The 22,315-nt window shown below is 44.4% G+C and overlaps 1 protein-coding gene across 1 annotated transcript in view; it reads left to right on the top strand.

The window, feature by feature from the left end:
- Positions 1-22,315, top strand: part of MAP4K5 (mitogen-activated protein kinase kinase kinase kinase 5) — a 54,412-nt gene that overhangs the window by 24,096 nt on the left and 8,001 nt on the right. The window contains exons 3-22 of the mRNA XM_029963580.1: positions 6,423-6,513; positions 7,659-7,723; positions 8,401-8,456; positions 9,117-9,164; positions 9,257-9,299; positions 10,219-10,291; positions 11,151-11,282; positions 11,922-11,984; positions 12,479-12,560; positions 13,106-13,222; positions 13,412-13,490; positions 14,096-14,154; positions 14,556-14,620; positions 17,112-17,156; positions 18,140-18,182; positions 18,759-18,969; positions 19,448-19,545; positions 19,644-19,685; positions 20,438-20,522; positions 20,667-20,746. Coding sequence (XP_029819440.1) covers positions 6,458-6,513; positions 7,659-7,723; positions 8,401-8,456; positions 9,117-9,164; positions 9,257-9,299; positions 10,219-10,291; positions 11,151-11,282; positions 11,922-11,984; positions 12,479-12,560; positions 13,106-13,222; positions 13,412-13,490; positions 14,096-14,154; positions 14,556-14,620; positions 17,112-17,156; positions 18,140-18,182; positions 18,759-18,969; positions 19,448-19,545; positions 19,644-19,685; positions 20,438-20,522; positions 20,667-20,746 — 1,542 coding nt within the window. The 5' untranslated portion in view covers positions 6,423-6,457. The remainder of the gene's footprint in view (positions 1-6,422; positions 6,514-7,658; positions 7,724-8,400; positions 8,457-9,116; positions 9,165-9,256; positions 9,300-10,218; positions 10,292-11,150; positions 11,283-11,921; positions 11,985-12,478; positions 12,561-13,105; positions 13,223-13,411; positions 13,491-14,095; positions 14,155-14,555; positions 14,621-17,111; positions 17,157-18,139; positions 18,183-18,758; positions 18,970-19,447; positions 19,546-19,643; positions 19,686-20,437; positions 20,523-20,666; positions 20,747-22,315) is intronic.

The following is a 22,315-nucleotide window of genomic DNA, read 5'->3' as shown; positions in this document are numbered from 1 at the left end:
TCCCTGGGAAAATTTAATAAATAAAATAGTTTAAAATATACTGATGTCTGTTTTAAATTCTGCTGTGGTGATAAATGGTGCCCTCAGAGACCTTTGACACTCAGAGGGCTGGTGGAAATCTCGCTCTGAACTTTCTGCAAGGCCGCGGAAAAATCTCATTGCTGGTTTTTATTTGGTCCAGTGTTTGCATTTTCCATGTGAGATCCCAGAAAGCAGCCAATTAATTGCCTGTTTCAGGCTGGATCTTAAGCTGGAGGTGGAACTGTACAAATAGTTCCAAAGGTGTTGTGTGCTGTGCTCAGCAATTCAGAGGCAGGTCTGGTTCATTATGTGTGTGTTGTATCCCGTGGTTTAGATCAGGAAGATCACATTCCACACAGGAACATGGCCATGGGGCTGGTTCAGGCTGGGATGGGGGGCTGGCCCCTCTGGACCACAAGTCAGTCCAGGGTGTTTTGGGGACTGAAAAGGGGACTGAAGCAATGCAGCCTCCTTCTCCATATAATAAATTCCCTAGAGATGACACGAGCTGTGGAGAAGAGCAAGCCTGAGGCTGATTTAAACTAATCCTGCTGGGCTTGAACCGTTGTTGGCAGCACCTGGAGCTGAAGAAATATGAAAATAAGTTCTCAGTACCACACACACCTTCTCTGCCTTGGGCTGTGTGACCTGGTTGAGCTTGGGATCGTGTCTTGGGCTGAATTCCTGAGGTTCCAAGTGTGCCAGAGCCATTAAAGCCTGGACATGGCCTGGTTGTGTTGTGCCATGTCCTGTGGAGCCTTTGGAGCAGACACAGAGCAAAGCAGAGGCAGCCTGGTCTTTGGATCTAGAGTGCCCAGCAATTTTCATGCCATTTAACTTGTTGAAATATGGGCTAATTTTACTTTTCATCCTCAGAGTGAATTTATAATCCAGTATTGTTAAGAAATGGGTGGATCCAGGGGGGGTGGGTTCACACTTCAAGTTTCAAGTTTTCACTTAAAGGATCACTTAAAACTTAATTTTTCACTTAAAACACAAAATTTATTGGATGGAGAAGGTCAACAGAAGGAGTTGTGGTGGGATAAGGAGGTGCACTGAGTAGGAAAGAAGCTGGAAGTTCACACATTTTAATTGGAAGGCAATGCCGAGTGTGACACTGCCATGGGCAGGGACACCTTCCAGTATCCCAGGTTTCTCCAAGCCCTGTCCAGCCTGACCTTGAACAGTTCCAGTAGGATGGGGCAGCCACAGCTTCTCTGGGCAATATAGATTGGGCAGAAGAGGAAATCCTCAGGGAAATTGTTCTGGTGCTGGATACTCATCCAAACTCTCGTGTGTCACTTGCTGTGGAGCTCGTGCTGCTGTGGCAGCGTCACCATCGGGAATATTTTATATCAGTGGAGAGATAATGAGGACCATCAGTGCTTAGGAGTTGGCAGCTACTTGCCTAGCAGGAAAATTTGCTGGTGGAAACATCACTGTTTCCAAATAGCTGTTTCCTGCTTGGAATCGAGTTTCTGAGTTTCAAGTTTGGGGAATTGAAATTCTTTCTGTGGGACTGCAGGTTTCCATGAGTCCTGTGAAAAGCAGTGTGGATAAAGCAGCTCGGATCCTGCATTTTGGGAAAGGCATCCTTTTCATCAGCAGAGCCTGAACCCTCTCGAGGTTCAGGGGGGGGTTGGAGGGAGTGATTGGGAACTGGTGAGCATGGGGATGTGTGGAAGTCAGCACAGAGGAGCTGGTGGCCTGAGGGTGTTGCCTGGCTGGGGAGTGTGTGGAGTGGGACGAATAGTTGTCATTCCCATGGGTTTTCCTCCCCCTTGTTTGGGAACTCAGGTTGTTGAAGTAAGAACTGTTGGAGGAATGGTCCCAGCAGAGGCTGTGGTGCTGTGACCCTGCTCTGTGTCCTTCAGTGTCCTGCACAGCAGTGCCCACCTGGTCCTGTTGTTAAAAGTTATGCCACTTTTAAATAACAGCTGTTAATTATAGTGTTAAAAATCCCAAGTGCCAAGAATTAAAAATTCCAAGTGCCAGCTCAAGAATGACATGTGCTCTCCATCTAGGAAATCTTGGCAGGATATCTACATTCCAATTCCACATAGAATCATAGAATCCCAGGATGGTTTGGGTTGGAAGGGACCTTAAAGCCCATCCAGTCCCACCCCCTGCCATGGGCAGGGACACCTTCCACTAGCCCAGGTTGCTCCAAGCCCCGTCCAACCTGGCCTTGGACACTTCCAGGGATCCAGGGGCAGCCACAGCTTCTCCGGGCAACCTGTGCCAGGGCCTGCCCACCCTCCCAGCCAAGAATTTCTTCCTAATATCCAATCTAAGTCTACTCTCCTTCATCTTCTCCTTCATCATATCTAACCTAAACCTCCTCTCTGGCAGCGGGAAGCCATTCCCCCTTGTTCTGTCCCTCCAGGCCCTTGTCCAACGTCCCTTTCCAGCTCTCCTGGAGCCCCTTTAGGCCCTGGAAGGGGCTCTCAGGTCTGCCTGGAGCCTTCTCTTCTCCAGGTGAACCCCCCCAGCTCTCCCAGCCTCTCCCACAGGTGAGACGTCGTGTCTGCAAGTGGAACAATTCCCTGCTGTCGACGTGCCATCAGTTTTCTCCGTGTTCTCCTGTTTAAATACGGATTCATCCTGAATTTCCCAGGCCTTACCTTGCTTAGCTTGTGGGAAGGGCTCTGCTCACACCCCACAGTGGGCTTCAGCAGGGTCCTCCCTGCCAGCTGTGCTGGAGAACAAGCGGCTGGTTGTGCCGAGCGGAGCGGCCGCGATCCGGGGAGAATATTCCATTGTGCGGCCGAGTTGTGTCCTTGTGTCTCTGCAGAGGTAAAATTACATAATAACAGAGGCTGCAGTGAGTCACTGCTGCTCCTGGGCCTCGAGCAGCTCCCTGCTCCACGGTCCTGCTCAGCGTGCCGCACATCCCATAGTGGCAAACACGTGAGCAGCAAAAACGGCGTTTTCCCAATTCCGTGCTGTTTAGCATCAAGCCATTGATGACTAAACCAGATGAAAAGCTCTTTGTGTGGATGTTTTGTCACCTTTGGTCTAATTCTTTTTATCTCGCTGTCTCCCTCTCAATGAAGGATTTTCTACCAGTTCTGTCTGGGTTTTTTCCCTGCTATCCAAGGATATTTCATTTTTACCCTATTCCAGCGTCTCTTGCCAAGATTAATACTCCAGCTGCCTGGAAACTCTGAATTCCTTTGTTTTGTATTCATTCTTGTCCCCTTTGAGTGACTATACATCTTCTCTCCTATCTCTGTGTCTGATCTTTCACAGTCATTTCCTACATATTTTAGCCAAACTTTTCTCACAGATAGTTCTCTTCTTTCCATCTCTTTACCACTTCTCTGTCAGCCCCCTGTTTGTATTCAGCACTTTCCTCTTCCAAATTCTATTTCCCCCCCTTTTTCTGTAGGTTAACCCTCATTTCTTGCATGAATTCTTTATTTATTAATTGCAAATCAAGGGATCATCTTTTCTGTCTCCCTCCACTACAGGCAGGATCATTCCAAGTCAATCCTGGTCGGTTCTTGTTCAGTGTTTTCTTCATTTTTTTTTTTCACCTGTGAGAATTTTCACAGCTTCCCACCCCTTCACATTCAGTGCTGCAATATTATTCCAGTAGGAAGAGCTTTTCATCTGTACAGAGAATGTAGGTTAAGGCAATTTAAGCCCTCTGCTAAGTGTCCTGTTATAAAACTGGACACAGATTATCCCTTCTCCCCCTTTCCCTGCTGCCTTTTGTGTGCCTGAAGGTTGTTATCTTTTCACTCTCAGCCTTTTTCTTGCCCAAATCCCTGTGTTTCCTTCAATTTCTCCTCATTAGTCATGGTTTCTAGAACTGGCTTGGCTGTTGCTCCACACTCAGAAGCCCGATCCATGTGCTATCCATGGGCAATTCCAGCTGCTGCCTGCAAGGTTTTGCTGTTACGGGGATGCTTTTTTGTTTTCACATGTGCCAGGATTCTGATGTTTCCAAAGGATTCTGTGATTTGAAGAGGCCATGGGGATTTGGGATTGGATCCTCTGAACCCATGGACAGTTAGTTGAAGAGAGACAGAACCTTTTTTCTGTGTGGGATGAGAGGATTTGCCTTCAAAACTGCTTCGATTTGACTTTCTTGAAAATACTTGTGTGGTTTGAAAATGCCCCAGTTGTTACCTGTGAGAATTCCAACAGTTTGTTGGAGAAATGGGAGGAATGAATCCATCAGATTTAAACTCAAAGGGGTTTATGAAAAGGAGGGAGAGGGACTTTTTTTACAGGCAGGTAGTGAGAGGACAAGAGGGAATTGGATATTGGGAAGGAATTCTTCCCTGGGAGGGTGGTGAGGCCCTGGCACAGGTTGCCCAGAGAAGCTGTGGCTGCCCCTGGATCCCTGGGAGTGTCCAAGGCCAGGTTGGACAGGGCTTGGAGCAACCTGGACTAGTGGAAGGTGTCCCTGCCCGTGGTAGGGGGTTGGAACTGGATGAGTTTTAAGGTCCTTTCCAACCCAAACCATTCCATGATTCTCTAAACTCAAAAAATCCCTTGTTCATAGTGATAATTTATAAGCAGAACTTGTGAATTCAGGAAAAGTTGTAGCTGCAAGGTAACCCCTAAACCAAGCACAGTGTGAAACCTGTGCTAAATTTATAGAAGTTCTGTTGCCTTTTCTCTTTTTCATTATTTAAAAAAATACTACTGATGTTTATAAAAAGCCTCTTGACATTTGAAACTCTTCTGCTAATGTTTTCCTGCCCCAGTGAAGTGTTTCTCCACATAATTCAACTTCAAGAAGCCCTTGAGGATTTACTGAAATGGGTCAGGGATGGATTCATGGAAGTGTGTTCCCTTCTACCTTCATATTTCGTGGTTGTTTTCTTAAATAAAAGTCTGGCAATCACTGAGACATAAAGGTTTTGATCATTTCTGTTATTGGCACTTCTTTTACCAGCAGCACCATTGCTCAGGGAAGCTGCTTCAAAGCACAGCAAATATAAACATCTATTTTAAAAGAGGTTATTAAAAAATATTAGCTATGCTGTTACTTAAATAAACACAAGAAGAATTCAGTTTACAGCAGTGCTTGAGTCCTCTTGGACTTGTCAAAACCATCTAAATTAAAGGGAACAGGACAAAGCAGTTCATGTTTTCTGGGTTGGACATCCCTGACTTTAATAGTGTGAGAGAATTTTCCTTGGGAAACTTTAAACAGAAGTAAAATACCTAAAGCAATTTCCTCCTTCATGGCAGCTCCCACATCGTCCGGAGCAGAATTTTATCTAAAACGTAAAATCTTTAGTTAAATTCTAGTCTTTTGTGTCTTGCAAGCTGTTACAGTTTTCAGGGAATGGTTTGGGTTGGAAGAGACCTTAAAGCTCAGCCAGTCCCACCCCCTGCCAGGGCAGGGACACCTTCCACTAGCCCAGGTTGCTCCAAGCCCCATCCAGCCTGGCCTTGGACACTTCCAGGGATCCAGGGGCAGCCACAGCTTCTCTGGGCAACCTGTGCCAGGGCCTCCCCACCCTCCCAGCCAAGAATTCCTTCCCAATATCCCACCTAAATCTCCCCTCCTTCAGCTTAAAGCCATTCCCCTTTGTCCAAAGGAAGAATAAAGGTAATAACGTACAAAATATGGAGGCAGAGCTGTGGGGTTTGAGCTGTAGATTCTGTGAGAACATCCCCTGCTATCCATTTAATATCTATATAAACATATTGTTATAACTATAAATTGCACCTAAAACATTATTACTTCCTTTTCAGTAGATTTTTTCCCCCCCCAGAGGATATTTAGGATGTACCAGCGTGCTGGTGTAGGTGTCCTCATCCCAAACCACGCTCACAACCAGGCACAGTCCGTGCTGGGGAGACTGTGCTCCTGCTCTGAGTCAGCTGAGTGGGTGTCCAGGCCATCTGCTCCATCCCAGTGGTTTGGGAATTAAACACTTTTTAATAACAAGCCTGTGGAATGTGAGCTCTCCTGGTTCCAGGCAGGAGGCTCTGGAATTAGTTCCAGCAATCCTTCCTCTTGTTGTTGGGACCCTTGTGCTGTGAGCACTGTGGCCTGGTAAAGCTGGGTCAGCTCCAGCTGGGACTCTCTGGTGGCTCCACAGGGGCTGCTCCAAGGTTCCTCATGTGCTCCCATCCCTCCATGGGATCCCTTTCCTTCTTTCCCAACGCTCTCCGTGTCTGAACTGATGGATCGTGTTCAGGCCACCAGGCCAGCCCTTCTCTGTTGATCTTCAGGAAATATTTGTGCCTCATAAAAGGATGGAATAAAGGATTCAGGCTGAGAGGGTGGTGGATGAAAGGCTGACGTGCTCAGAAGGGCTTAGCCACGATCCAGCCCAGTCCCTGTTTTTCCTGGGTTGCGTGCATCCCTCCAGACCTCTCCGAACGTTCAGCCCCGCGTGATGTAACCCTGGCTGCTTCCTGTTTTTCAGGGGATGACTTTTCACTGATACAGCAAGAAATATATATGGTCAAGGAATGCAAACATTGCAACATAGTCGCCTATTTCGGGAGCTATCTCAGGTAAATCCTGCTTTTTATTCCAACATTTCTCCTGGTTCTCCCCTAAACAACTCTCAGTGTGGTTTTAATCCTTGCCCCCTCTCTCAATGTTCTTCCATAGATTGAATTCCCTTTGGGCTTTTTTTAAAGTTGGCTTTAAAAACCAAAAGTGACTAATAGTTTGTTTTCTCTGCTGGCCAAAAGGTTGGAATATTTTTATCACTTAGGAAACAGCGAGAAACTTTTCCCTTGGAGCCTCTTGCAACGTCCAACCCTACCCATACATTTATCAGTTCTAACATAAAACCATGCAATATATTTCTCTAGAGCAGAATTGCTTCTGGATATTTTATTTAATTACAGTTTTCTGGGCTATGAAAGCCCAGCCAGGGATTTTTAAGAGCAAAACACTCAATTTGAGGTGCTGGTAATAACGTTTTTCATAGTTCTGGTGTAACAGAGGCAGAACCAAGGTGGTGCCAACTGGCTGCATCCTCAAGCTTGCACGTTGTTATACAGAAAATCAGGGAATATTTTCCATTTCTGTGGAATTCTGCCATTTATCAGTTGGCTCTGTGGGAATATAAATCAGCACTTTGCCTGCTTTTTGGTCTTTTTTTTCTGCAGCCTTTAGATTTCTTGGAGGGCTGCATTTGAATAATCTGTACATCCCAAATGGACTCAATAAATGGAATAAAATGGCTGAATCTCTAAACCCTCCTTTCAGAGAGCATGAGTTCTTTTAGATATAATTAGGCAATCTCAATTTAAGGCTGAAACACTTTAGTGTGTTACCTTTCAGTTCTGCTGGTAGCAGGTGAACCTCGGGTGTTTCTGCTCCGTGTTATTGTAGAGTTAAAGCACCACCTTTTAGATCTGATAATATTTAAAGACTTCTCGGGGGTTCTGGCATAAAATTTTCATTTTGGTAGGTGAGAGTTTATATTGATAACATGGTAATTTATATTAATAACACGGTAATTTATATTAATAAAGTGAGAAGTTATACTAATAACAGTGTAACTGCTGATCAGGCCTCAGAATGTGTATTTTTAACAGAGAGTGATCAAGACCAATAGAAAATAATTTAAATAATGGTGATTATCTCTATTCTGTATCCGAATCAATCAGCTTTTGATGCCTGTGTTTTTATTTTCCTTTGACAGCCGTGAGAAGCTGTGGATATGCATGGAATACTGCGGTGGGGGATCCCTCCAGGATATTTACCACGGTACTTTGGCATTTATTTCAGCATTTTTAACTTCTGGGAGCTTTAAGCAAAGAAGAAAATTAAATAATAAACTAACAGGGAATGGCCAGGCACTGCACTGGGTTTTTTTGGGGGCATGAATAGTGATTTTTAGCTACCATTTGAGAGATTTTGAGAGCACTTTTCAGATGTGGTGACTCATTTTGGGCTAATACTTGTAATTTGGGAGCAGAATTGGATATTCAACCACATTGGTACAAATAGTTTTAAAACAATTCTAAGCCCCACAGATAGTCCCTAAAACACAACATTGCCATTTCTAACATTAAAATATTAGCAGAAGTCACTTTGATTTTTACTCTCCTCAGAACACAGGATATTCCAGTCCTACGAAGTCTCTTGTAAAATGATAATTAGATTTCTGTGAAAACAGGTTTTCTTCTCACTGTGGGCATTGTCTTCTGTTATGGTGCTGTTTGTTTGGTTGTTGTTTTTTTTTTTACAGAAAGCCTTTCTGTAAAACTGGCAAACAAACCCCTCTTTTCAGCTCAGTGTAGAATCCAGATCCTGTAAAATCAGGCTTTAACTTCTGCATGGACAGTGGCACTTTTTGGCTGCTTCACGCTGCTCTTTGTGTGCTGTGTATTAAATATAAATACATGTGCTGCAAACTTACCCACTTCTGTCTTTATTTTCAGTGACAGGACCTCTGTCAGAGTTACAAATTGCATATGTGTGCAGAGAAACTTTACAGGTACTGTGCTTGTGCAGGTTTATGATGAAGTGTTTATTCCATGAAAGTAGATAAAGATTATTTCAGTTCCCAGAACTGTTGGGAATCAAGCAGAGACCAATTAACCAGGGGTAACCTGTTACTTCTCATCCTGTAAATAAAAATTAGCAAGAAACTCTTATTAAAGTAGTGCAAATATTTGCTTAAATTTTGAACTTCCTGCTTGCCCTGTGGTAGTAAATTTAATGATGTGTGGAGGGAAAATACTACAACCAGATAAATAAAATTGTCTTTTGTGACTTCTGGTAACTGCAGGAAGACAAGGTGAGGAGGTGCAGGCAGGTTGTTTCTTCGAGGAACCTTCAGGACTTCAAAAATAGAATTTTAGTAAAGGTTTATTTAAAAGACCCAAACCTATATCTGTGTAAAATATTATACCATGACTGGTTTAAGTGAGACTTCACATGTTGGTTGGAGATGAGAAACAGAATCCAGAGTGCCCCTTATCTGCAAATCTCAAATGTCTCCACTTCCAAATAAAATATATTTTTATATATATTATATATAGTTAAATATATATTATTATATATATTATATAATATGTATTAAAATTTATTAAATGAGACTGGTTTTGTGTGTTAACAAATGCCAAAATAACCTGTTTTGTCTCTTTATTTCCAGGGTCTTGCTTATTTGCATATGAAGGGCAAAATGCACAGAGACATAAAGGTAACTTGGGACTTTGAGACACTTACAACTTTCTAATGCAGGACAAATATTCCCCAAAAAAGATCTGTAACTTTCTATTTATTGTGTTCTAGGGTGCAAATATTCTCCTGACAGACCATGGGGATGTCAAATTAGGTGAGTGGCTGGAATTTTTTAGTATGGATTTCAAAGCCCTGTGGATGTGGCACTTGGGGATGTGGGTCAGTGGTGGCCTTGGCAGTGCTGGGGGGAGGGTTGGACTCGATGGTTTAAAGGTCTTTTCCAACCTAAATGACTCCATGATTATTTGGGGCAATAAATGATGACAGGAAGTGATGACAGGGAGTGTGTATCCATGAAAACTGCCATGGGATGCTGTGTCCCGTGTTGGAACTGGGGTGGTTGTGCATTAGCTCAACACCTTTACACCCCTGTGGTGAGCCAGGAATGCTGTGTTGGGAAAAGGCAGCTTTTTAAAGGTGGAAAAAAGTAGGAATGAAACCTTGGCACTGATAGGAGATTTCACTGCATGAATTAAAGTTGGGTTGCACGCTGGCACCTCCCTTTGGCCTGCTGAGCTGGTTAGATATTCCCACAGTTATCCTGTGGATTTCAAACTACAAATCAATCAAAATAAAAAGGATTTAAATGATCTCTGGCTCTGCAAGACCTCCTGATGTTCTGCAACTCTGAAGGCAAGGTATTATTGGCCCCTAGACAGAGTGTCCAGGGCTGAGAACAGATTGCCCATCACAGTTCCTCCAAAAGAACACAGAAAAGGTACCTTTGCCAAAGCATGATGCCATTTTCCCTCTTAAATTGAATATCCACTAATTTTGGATGATATTATGAGATGGAAAAATGGTCTAGGAGAGGAACAGGGTCACGAGTGAGCTGTATGTAGAAAGAAAACTGATCATGTCATTGAAGACATTAATGATCTCATTATTAATCTTTAACTGTTTACCTTAATGAATTTTTAATTTGGATGAGAAACACGATTGTTCTTTCATATACAGTAGAATTGGGGTCTTAAACTGAGATTTCTAAGTCTCTGATGGTTTTTATTTTCCAGCTGACTTTGGGGTAGCAGCAAAAATAACAGCCACCATTGCGAAGAGGAAATCCTTTATTGGCACCCCTTACTGGTAACACACCACTTTGATTGCTGTGATGCAAAGCTGACTTTGTATTTATGCCAAAAATTATAAAATACCCACACATATACCCAGCAATTGCATAAATTCCCTTTCTTCAGAGTAAAATGCCCAGAGGGCAAAAATCTGGGAAGCACTGATTGGAGCTGATCTGTTGCTACCTGATGGTTGAGGCAGGATTGCTGTTTTTCCCAAGTTTATTAATGCAGAATATTCTCCCTTTTTTCTAATGGTTCTTTAGTTTCTCACTTATTTTATTCTCTTTCTTATTTACACTTCCAATGAGTAAAATAATCAGTGTCTTCCTGATTTCTGTGCGGACAGAAAAACAGATTTTTGAACTATCTCTTAATCATCTCTACTGATTAATGCCTGCACAAGGCAGCATTTAATATGCAAACAGATAATTGTAAATCTGGGGCTGGGTTATAAATGCAAATTTAGCTGGGTTTTGCCATCACTGGGATGCAGTGGAGGAGCCTGGGGGTGTGTTCTTGTTCTGCAAACAGCTTCATCCAGACAGTGGCTTTGAATTGTTCTGCTGTGGTTGGAGAAGGGAGGACAGTGGCCAGGAAGATTATCTGGTCATTAAAGCTTTTCACCAGGAATGATGGGCCTGGTTCTATTCCTGGTGTTGGCCTCAGGCAAGACTGTCCCTGTGCTTCCCAGAACCTCTCTGTGCTTCCCAGGACATCGGGCTCTTCCCTCACTTACTCTTGGGAACGGGGGTTGTGCTCAGAGGGCCTGGTGCTTCCCAGGACATCGGGCTCTTCCCTGACCTACTCCTGGGAGGGGGGGTTGTGTTCAGGAGGCCTGGAGCTCGCAGTGATGGTGCCCTTGGTTTTTTCAGGATGGCCCCCGAGGTGGCAGCAGTGGAGAAGAACGGGGGGTACAACCAGCTGTGCGACATCTGGGCCGTGGGGATCACGGCCATCGAGCTGGCAGAGCTCCAGCCACCCATGTTCGACCTCCACCCCATGAGGTTTGAGACCTGGAGGGGGGGCTTTTGTGTCTCCAGGACCCTCTTCAATCCCAGCAGGAACTGTTGGGATTCAGTTTAACCTTCCCTGTAGCTCGAGGGCTGGAAACATGCTGGGATTCCTTCATCTCCCTCCTGCGTGAGCCCTGCCTGGTTTTGAGGGATCAGTCCGGAGCTAAACATCTTACATTTAGAATTGAAATTATAACAAATAATTATAATTTCAATTATAATTGAAATGAAATTATTCTCAAAATTTTAGTGTCACCTGGGATAGTGGAAGGTGTCCCTGCCCATGGCAGGGGGTTGGAATGAAATGGGCTTTAAGGTCCCTTCCAGCCCAAAACATTTTGGGATTCCACGATCAAGAATCTGATTAAGAACAGGCACAGATTTACTAGTGATAGTAAACCACTGGAGAAGCTGTAGCCTGAAGTTTAGCAGGATTATGGCACTAAAAAGATTTTATTTAAAGATAAGAAAATCAACAGCTTCACTGTATCTGTCTTTTAACACAGTGTAGACTAGAATTCATTTTCACCAGTATGTTTCTCACCATAAAATATTAAAGTGTTTAGATACTAGGATGAAATTAATTATTTTCTTTACCATATAATAACCTCCTTCTTTTTTTACCTCCAGGGCTCTGTTTCTAATGTCAAAAAGTAATTTTCAGCCGCCAAAGCTAAAGGAAAAAGCAAAATGGTAAGTGGAATTCTTTCCTTTGTTCAGTATTTTGTTGGAACAAGATGATCTCTAAGGTCCCTCCCAACCCAAACCATTCTGTGACTCTATGATTGTGAAGATAATGGGAAAAAACTATTTGTCATTAGTGAAGGAGGGACCCTTCTTTGGGGCTCTTTGTATGTTCTAGGAAGGAAAATCATTTTTATCCTTTCTCCTTAATTCCTATCAGGGCATTTGCCTGATAGGAATGGTTTCATCCATTCTTTAGCCTGTGATAAATTCCTGGTGCTGTGCTTGGTTTATTTTCCGTGCCAAAATGTTTTCCATGCAAGCTCCATGAATCAAATGGGTTTTTTCCTAATTTGTTAATTTGGAAATGTAATTATTCAAACCTGAGATGAAGTACCTGGACAGCTTTCTAATTTATCACACCCTTTTGTGATCTGTTTAGTAAGCGTCTTAAAATCAATAATATTGAAAAATTAAACATAACTCCTCATTTTTCTTTTCAGGTCAGCAACATTCCATAATTTTGTCAAAATAGCACTTACAAAAAATCCAAAGAAGAGGCCAACAGCAGACAGACTCCTCTCTGTAAGTGACATTTAGTGGCAGCAGGAGGAGATCTCTTGCTTCAAAGTGAGCAACAGATCAATAGGAAACCCAACTGGAACCGTTTTCTTTAATTTTAAAACATGGGTGGGGAAATCTAAAAGAGGGAGGTGTTGGTCATCTGTAAGGGAGTGGCAGGATTTTGTTCAGTAGAGGGTTTTTGGGAGGAACAAGTACAGAAATGTGCTTCAAGTGGGTGTCTCAGCCTTGTGCCTGTTTGGACGTTGGCCCTTCCTGTCGCCCAAAAATTTAGTTGTTCATAGATCTCTGCTTTCCTAAACTGAAGGAAAAAATGAAGTTAAAGTGTAATTATTTGTTCTTCTCAGAGCTTAATTTCCAGTTTACAAGTGGCCCAGAGTGTGGTGTTTATGGAGGGGTCGGAAAGTCCAGCCATTAAGGAGTTATTAAAATAACAGTTGAGCCTCCAGAAAGCAGAAAAAAATCAGTAACATTTGATGTCTGCTAATGAAAGTTACCTGTTAATTGCATATTCCAACCTTCTTTTCTGTTCTTTTCTGTGGTTCCAGCATAGCTTTGTGGGGCAGCCTGGTCTGTCAAGGTCTTTGGCAGTTGAGCTGCTGGACAAAGTCAACAACCCCGACAACCACACGCACTACAGCGAAGTCGACGATGATGATTTTGAGGTGAGAACATCCTCTGTTTGAGGTAAAACTCCCCTTGAAATGCCCTGCTTTGCTTTGGGGAAGGTGAGATTGCAGCTTGAACAGCGTGTGGCCGCAGCAGCTGCTCCTCCTCCTCCTCCTCCTTGTGTGTTTGGTTGTTGTGGGAGATCCCAAAGCGTTTCCAGCTCTTCTCCCCTCTCCCATTCCCAGCCTCACTCCGTCATCCGCCACACCATCCGCTCCACCAACAGGAACATCAGGGCAGAGAGAACAGCCTCAGAGATAAACTGTGAGTTCCTGGGGGGCTTTGCCCCTTTTTTTTGGGGGGGGAAGTCTGGTTTTGGTGGGGGGATCCTTCTGGAGGACGTCGGCGGCATCCTTTTGTTGTGCGCTCTGCAAAACCTCTTCCCATTTGGAAAGCAAACCCAGGAGAAACAGCTTCCTGCCTGTGAATCTTCAGTCATAGCTTTTCAACCCCCAAATTAATATTAATGCACTTAAGTTTTAAGTTGAAATTTTGAGGGTAGAATTGGGTTTCCTCCAGGTTGGGACAAAAAAGTCTTTTGTGGCTCCTCTGCATCACGTACATCACACTTCTGGGAGACTTGCTGTTTCTTTCTTTTTCCCATGCATTTAAAAGTGGCACGTGGTTAAAATAGTTACATTTGAGTGTGCCTTCATACAGTGACTTGGTATTTACCTTTGGGCTTTCTTGTGGGTTTCGTGTGTGCAGATTTAAGCGTTCAGACAACAAGGCTGATGTTTTACGGGCAAATTAAATGTTGTGTACACAATACTCAGATCTGTTACAACATGCATTTCACTGTAGTAAGCACTGAAAGAGCCCTGGTGCAATGCTGTGTGTATTAATTATGAAAATGTGATGTTTTGCAGTTGATAAGCTGCAATTTGAGCCCCCTCTTCGGAAAGAAACGGAAGCTCGGGATGAAATGGTAAGGACAAGTTTATTTTTAACTTAATTTATTAAAATCACAGTGTCTTCACTGTTTTATGGTTCAGCTCTTAAGCAGCTTGCTGGAAAAATGTCTTTTAAGTTCCCTAAGTTCCCTGTTTTAGGTTCCCTAAGTGATCCTTACTGAGTTTTCACCATAAATTTTTGCTTTCCTGTTACTTGATCCTGACATTCCACCATTTCCAGCTGCTGCTTTGAAGTCTAAGATGATGAAAAATTGCTTTAGAGATTGTAAAATGTTGTTTCACTTTGGAATTTGATTTTACTGCTTCTGGATCGTTCTGCAGGGCTGGGGAACCTCCCAGGCCTTTTTGTTTGTGATGGATAAGGTACTTCAGTTTGACAAGGGGGGTTAAAAAATGACAATTTCTGCATCTCCAGGTTGTGGCAGCTGGCAGTGACTTTGCTTCACACTGGAATCCTTTTGTTGATGGTGGAAGCAACAAGTAAGTACAGAATAAAACCAGCTTTTGTGTCTGTCACTTGATGTGAAATTACACTGAAATTGTGGTGGAAAAATCAAACCATAAGCCCTGATGGACTTTAATATTCATGAATTAAGGAGATGTTACCCAGTGTGAAGTTTTCCTTCTGGTCAGTTCTCTTGGAGGATGAGTTTTAATCTCTTTTAAGCACCAACAGAAAGCTTGTTTGAAGTTTGTAGGTGGCAAGTGAAGTGTAAATGCATGAGCAGGACTCTGACATAACACAGCCACAGCCAGTTTGCTGAGGCAGAGCTGGTGACCTTGCTGAGTTCAGGATCCTGCTCTGGGCTCACACTTCTCTTCTGAGCCGTGGCTGTGGTTGTGACATCCTGTGACAAGTCCTGTTCACAGCCCTGAGCTCGAGAAAGGGAAGGAGAGGCCAGCTCTGAAGGTTTAGTTCTACCAACAGTCCAACTGCACAGCTCCTCCTGCTCTGGGGCTGTGATCAGTGGGATCTGTAATTCACTCATGGGGTGTTTTGGGGGGAAGTGTTTTAGGCAAAGATGTGCTGTAGCTGATCTCCCCCTGGATAAAGCAGGTCTGAAGTACAGGAGCACAACTCTGTCCAAGTTGGGATTGAATTTATTATGGATGTACCTTCCTTTTGCTGCAAACCAGGGAATCCTGCCTTTAAAGGCACTCCCTGGATTTGCAGTGAGGAGTGGGGAAGTTCAGTGATGCCAAGTGATGCACAGGCATAGGGAAGGGTGCTGTTTGGGCTGAAATAATTTCTCAGCTAAAAGAGCTTGTTTCCCATCTTTATTTGGAGCTGAGCAGCAGACAGTGGATTTCTTTGGCTTGTTTTTTGCAGATAAAGTCTTGCATAAGCTGTCAGCTGACACTACAGCCCCCTGGAAAGCTCATGGGGGTGTGGAGTGTGCCAGGATTTGAGTCTTTTGAAGTTTGACCTGTTTTTTTGTTCTCAATCCCATCATAGGAGGCATTTGGGGGGCTCTGGGCTCTGCCTCTCCCTGCCCAGGAAAGCCAGGGACTGTTTTCCTCCCCTTCCTCCCTCTCTGGGGTTGTTTGTGTGACCCTGATGAGCTGAAGCCTGGATTTTCTGCAGACAGCTGGAATGTGCAGGGTCGAGGAGAGCAGGGAGGGAGGGAGGGAAGCTCCCCCTGGCAAAGGGACTCAGGGACTTGATTCTGTTCCTGTGGCTTTGCCTGTGCCAGGCTGTGTTAAAGCACAACAACTGTGGCCACAGCAAACCTTTCCAGGGCTATAAATGAGTACATGGACACGGATCCAGCGTTGGGAGGAGGACAGGCAGGACAGTTCTGGATGGTGAATCCGTGCTGCTTACTTGGAAACCACTTCCAGCTGGAAAGATAAACAGGAAATGCATAACTCCTCTGTCCCAGCAACTCTGAGTAATCCCAGGGATGTCCAGAGAGGATGTTTGCTGGGGGGGGTGGTCCTTGCTTTTCATGCCCTTTGGCTTTTATGGAGTGAGTGGTGATTGATCTTCAGCTCAGGAATTACTTGACTGGAAAGGAGGAATACCAGGATGTGTTACCTGCTGATCAAACTTATTCCTTGTTTTTCTCAATGTGGCATTTTAAAATTCCTTTTTTTGTATAAATTTTCTGCATTATGGAGGTGTTTTTTATTTATGATTTTCATAAAATCCCAGAATGGCTTGGATTGGAAGGAATCTTAAATCCCATTTCATCCCAGCCCCTTCCACTATCCCAGGTTGCTCCAAACCCTGTCCAACCTGGAACACTTAGAGGGAAGGGCCAGCCACAGCTTCTCTGGGCAACAAGAACCTTTCAAAATGAAAGACTTTTTCTCTTCTAAATTTTTAGTAGTTCCTGTTGGCAGTTGCTGCTTTCCCTCAGAAGTGACTTGCAGGGAAATTTTACATTAATCCAAACTTTGCTGGGTTTTCTTGGTCGTCACCCTTTAAAGACCCAACTTGAAAATTGCCATTTTGCAAAATTTTATCAGTTTTTTTTGTTGGTTTCAGGGTTATATTTTCAGTGCTGCTTTGATCCTCTAGTCACAATTCCTTTTTTTGCTGTCCCTGGGGTAGCTTTGAAACAAAAATTCCCACTGTGGTGGGAAACAGTCTGTGTCTTTTGTGTATATATATATATATGTATATATATATATATGGAAACTTCCCTTTAAAAGGCTTTTCTCCATTTGTCTCCCAGTAACTTCCTCTGTTGTTTTTTTCTTCTTTTATGTTGTACTGTTGTTAGACATGTCAATAATATTTAAAATAGCAGGTAGGGAAAAGAAAGCTGATGGTGTCTGGTGTGGAAGAGAGATCCAGTGATTTTTGGGGGGTAAGGGGAAGGAAAGGACCAAACTGAGTGGAAAAAGGTCTGAATAACAGAAATGTTTGTTTTGGAAAAGGCTGTTGTGAAACTCAGTGCCATCAGGGATGGGTTTAGTTGCACCTTAGAGCAGAGCTCTTAATTGTATAAATATTTTACCTTAGGGGACTGCTCACAAAATTTGGCGATGGGAGTGAAGATGTTGAAGAGTGAGTGGATCTCCTTCCTGCACAGTTGTGTTTGCTCCAAAACCTCTCCCCTCAAACTGCTGCAGCAGCTTTGCCACTCACCATTAACTGAGGGCTGGCTGCTCTCCAAGCTTCACTCCTTCCCTGATCCTCAGGGGAACGTCCAAAGCCACGCTTTCCCTCCTTGCTCTCCTTCCTGAATTTATCTCAGAGTCCATATGGAAGTGCCTGATACTCTAAAGCAGATTTTATGTTGATTAATCCATCAGCCATGAGCCAGGCCTGGCTGGGACAGGATGTGCAGATAATCCTGTAGAGCTCTGGTGCAGCTCCTCTGGTGCAGCTCCTCTGGTGCCCAAATGTTTGATTCAGAGTGAAGGCTGCAAGCTGCAATCCCAGCATTCCAGAATGGTTTGGATTGGAAGGGATCTTGAAGCTCATCCAGTGCCACCCCCTGCCATGGGCAGGGACACCTTCCACCAGCCCAGGTTGCTCCAAGCCCCATCCAGCCTGGCCTTGGACACTTCCAGGGATCCAGAGGCAGCCACAGCTTCTTTGGGCAACCTGTGCCAGGGCCTCACCACCCTCACAGCCAAAAATTCTTTCCCAATATCCCACTACCCCTTCCCTCTGTCAGTGGGAATCCATTCCCCCTTGTCCTGTCCCTCCATCCCTTGTCCAGAGTTCCTCTCTAGCCTGAGATCCAGTTTCTGAATGTATATTTATTTACTAACTCCAAATCTCCTTCCCCACAGAATGCTCTGTAACAAGTAACATTGACATTTATGAAAGAACATGAGCATATCCCAAACCAACACTTCTAACGAGATTAATGTGCTTTTCCCCTGCTCTTGGACTTCCAGTTTAACCCCGTGTGTGCAAAGCTCTGATCTGCCTCTTCTTTGCCTCTAGTTGATCTTATTTCCAGTCTGTCTTGTCAAGTAGTTCTGGTTTTCATTCTGGTTTTGGTTTAACTGAGCCAACAACTGCCCTTTCCATTGCAGGTCGACCCTAAAGCGAGCGGGGCCACCTCCGCTGCCTCCCAAGGTGAGAGATGTGGGATTTAAGGGGTTTAAGCAGCAAACCCTAAAACTTGGGCAGCCTGGGATGGCCTCCTGTTCTGCATTCTGCCTCTGATTTTCCATCGGGGAGGAACACCTCTGAAATTATTCTGCTGTCAGTTTTCTTTATTTTATAGAATCATAGAATGTGCCGAGTTGGAAGGGACCCCCAAGGATCACCCAGTCCCACTCCTGGCCCTGCACAGGACACCCCAACAATCCCACCCTGTCCCTCAGAGCGTTGTCCAAACCCTCCTGGAGCTCTGGCAGCCTTGGGGCCGTGCCCACTGCCCTGGGGAGCCTGGTCAGTGCCAACCACCCTCTGGGGGAAGAACCTTTTCCTGAGATCCAACCTAAACCTGCCCTGGCACAGCTCCTGCCCTTCCCTGGGTCCTGTCACTGGACACCAGAGAGCTTTTGTGATGCACTTTTCAAAGGCTGATATTTTTTTTTAATGTAGAAAGTCTGACTTGAATGAAACTTGTCTGAAGTTTGTGCTTCCCAGGTGCCATTCCCAATTCCTTGTATTTCCCAAGTAACCATCACCTCTGGTTTCTTGCAGCCGAGAATAAACAGTTATCCCGAGGAAAACCTCCCAGATGATGAGAGATGCCAGACAATAAAACATTTCCCAGACTCACAGAACAGAGCCCCACCAGCCCACAGGAGACAGAGTATCCCAGTTTGTGGGCCTCAGGCTGATTCCAGCCCCATTGGAATGACCAGCAGCATCAGCAGCCCTGGATTGCTCACAGCCAGATACAGCGACCTGGGTAAATGCCTGACCTTTCCTGAAGGTGACTGGCATCCTGGAGAAGGAATTGCTTCCAGAGCCAACTGTTTTCAGAGATAATTTTTTAACACAACTGATCATGAGGGGCAGCTTTCCTTTTTCCCTGTGTGCTGGTTCTTATTAGAGCCGTGACACATGGTGGGAATGTTCTTCCCAAAACAAGGACACTGAGCCAGCCAATCCCATTAATGTGTGGCCTGCAGGAACAGGAGAAAAACAATGAATGCCACAGCTTTATTCTCAGTGGAATTTGGCCCAGGGACTGTTTGGATAATGGAAAGTGTGTAACTTAGCACAGACAAGAGCAGCCAGTTGTCCTGGGAAGGTTTCAGCTACCTGGGATGTGGATATGGAAGTGTCAGAGCTCACTTCTCCACTCCTGCTGGGCACAGGGGAGAAGAGATTTTCTGTTCCACTGGGTCAGATAAGCTACAAAAGGTGTCTGGGCTTCTCTGCAGGCAATGGGAATGGGATGCTGAAACTCATCGAGGAAAACGTGGAAGGGTCCGGACAAATCCCTCAGCTCCCACGGAAAAAGGAGAAAAGAGATTTCCCTGTAGGTATTGTGGCTCTGGGGCTGATCTGGCTGTGTCAACAGGCTGGGTTTGTGTCAGTGTGTGGGAGGTGTTTTATGATCTTTGTTTCTTCCCACAGAAACCAGCCATCAATGGTTTGCCTCCGACTCCGAAGGTGCTGGTAAGAAATCCCGTTTGCACTGGGAGTTATCAGAGCCTTCCCTCTCCAGTGTCAGAAGGTTTTTACTGGAATAAGGCACCAGCTCATCTGGGGGGATTTTCTGCACCTCACAGCCCGTTATTTCTCCTGTGCTGAGCACACAATATTTGTTCCCTCTTTTTAAAACCTTCCTGTCACTATTCAGCCTGGACGTGGAGGGTTGGAGGCTTCCCTGGCTCCCTGAGTCGTGATCTCTGCTTAGGAAGAGAAATGGGAAAAGGTGGTAGTGATGGGAGGGCATCACTGCTTCAATTCCTGCTTGTTTTCCCTTCACTGTGCCATTTATTTAAACATTTAATATTCATAAGTACAATTATAGAATAATTTAGGTTGGAAAAGCCCTTTAAGATTGAATCCAACTATTCCCAGCACTGCCAAGGCCACCACTAACCCACGTCCCCAAGTGCCACATCCACACGGCTTTCCAATCCCTCCAGGGTATATTGTTCTTACCCAATAGGTACTTGAAGTTGTTGATATAATTTCGACCCCTTTTTTACATTTCTTAATGCATTTGAAGTCTACAAAAAGCTTTGGAAGGCTGTAGCTTTTGGGGAAGGTCCCAGTGTTTTGCATCCAGGCATTTTAGGGGAAGTCTGTGTGTGGCAAGGGAGAGCAGTGGTGTCTGCAGGTGTGTGTGAGTGGCCAGGTGCCAGAAAATAAACTCCTTATACTCTAAATTCGTTTCAGGTTTCAGTTTTGGTGTCTTTCAGATGGGAGCATGTTTTTCCAAAGTCTTTGATGGTTGTCCTTTGAAGATCAACTGTGCAACATCGTGGATACATCCAGATACTAAAGGTGAAGTTATTTAGGATTGTGTTCGAAACCTGCCTGTTGTGTTGCCAAAGCTTGGGAAATAATCAATTTGTAAAGTTACTTTAGGTTTGTCTTTTAAACCTGGTGATGAGCTTAGGAAATAATCCACTTCTCTCTGTTTTTCAGACCAGTACATCATCTTTGGCACAGAAGAAGGGATCTATACTTTGAATTTGAATGAACTTCACGAGGCAACAATGGAACAGGTGAGTTTTGGGGGATTGAACACACAGAATAGATTTGGGGATATTATGGAGCAATGAAGTTTGGCATTGGAAGGAAAAGACTCTGTGGATTAAACTGATTCACATCAAAGCCAGCAAGGGAAGTCTGAAAATTAATAGTTCCTCGACCTACCTGAATTTATTGTTGCTGCCAGATCTTCCTTCTCCTTGGAGAACTGATTCCCTGCCCTTTCTCCCTCCACCCCATCCCCACTAGATGGCACATTGCAGCTCCTCTGGATGCAACCAAAGCCCTCACCCATTCACTTCAGCTGCTGTTGTTATCCCTAGTAAACTTCTCCTGGGCTCTCTGACCCTTTCCAAAGCCACTTCATCTATTCATTGGGTTAAATTTGCTTCTTTAGGGTCAGGAGTAGCAGGATGTTCTTGGAATCTCTTTCCATATATGCTTTCCTAATTTATTTCACCTAACAGTCTTCTCTGGGCTCTTCCACATGCTTTTTTATATCACCTTGAAAGGTTTTGGCTGTGCCAGTGGTGGGGAGGGAGACCATTCAGTGCATCCCAAAATGAAAGTTTCCTTTTCCATGAGAGCATTCCCAGCTGGCAGAGCTCAGGTGTGACCCACCTCAGACCCCAGAGGCTTCTGCCACACCACTTGTTTCCACATTTTCATTTATTCATTTCGTTTTCTCCCCTCCAAATGAACATTTTGAACTGCTTGTTCAACTTCTAATTGTAATTGTATCCTCCAAAGTGCTTGGCTGTCTCTCCAAGGTTAATATCTCCCAATTCCAGAAGTATATTTTTATTCCATTTGTAGTTTTTCAGTGAAAATACTGAATAGACCCAGACCTATTCTATTAAATAGCAAATTGCTGAGAGATACTTTATGTCCAGCCAGTTGTACCTTTTCTTTCTGAGATTCTTCTACCACATATTTTCTTATTTTGCTTGTGGAAGTGGCACAGAGGACAAAGCCTGTGTTATGGAATCATATCACAGAATCATGGAATGGTTTGGGTTGGAAAGGATTTGGAAGATCATCTCATTCCACCTCCTGCCATGGGCAGGGACACCTCCCACCAGCCCAGGTTGCTCCAAGCCCCATCCAGCCTGGCCAGAATTGGACATTGTCCAGGGATCCAGGGGCAGCCACAGCTTCTCTGGGCAACCTGGGCCAGGGCCTCACTGCCCTCACAGCCAAAAATTCTTTCCCAATATCCCATCTATTCCTGCTCTCTGACAGTAGGAAGCCATTCCTGGTTGTCCTGTCCCTCCATCCCTTGTCCCAAGTCCCTCTCCAGCTCTCCTGGAGCCCCTTTAGGCCCTGGAAGGGGCTTTTTTCTTTTCAAAACAGCTTAATCATTTGAAGTCCTTTTTTTTTTCTTATCAGAAATTTCTACAACAAAACCTCTGCCCTTCTCCTGTCATCCTCATCCCTTCTTTTGTGGGACTCCTGAAGGCCATTGTTTGCCATCACTTTTATCACAATTCCCTTTTCAGGAGTTCGTTCTTAACTTTAAAATCTCCTCAAATCCAGAGCAGCTGCCCTGTGAGTAACTTCTTCCCACTGGGACAAAATTTAGT

The sequence above is a fragment of the Manacus vitellinus genome, unplaced genomic scaffold (assembly GCF_001715985.3).
Source record: "Manacus vitellinus isolate BGI_N305 unplaced genomic scaffold, ASM171598v3 scaffold_103_pilon, whole genome shotgun sequence".
Taxonomy (NCBI): Eukaryota; Metazoa; Chordata; class Aves; order Passeriformes; family Pipridae; genus Manacus; species Manacus vitellinus.
The sequence above is the reverse complement of the archived record's forward strand: the minus strand, read 5'-3'. Positions and strand labels throughout refer to the sequence as shown.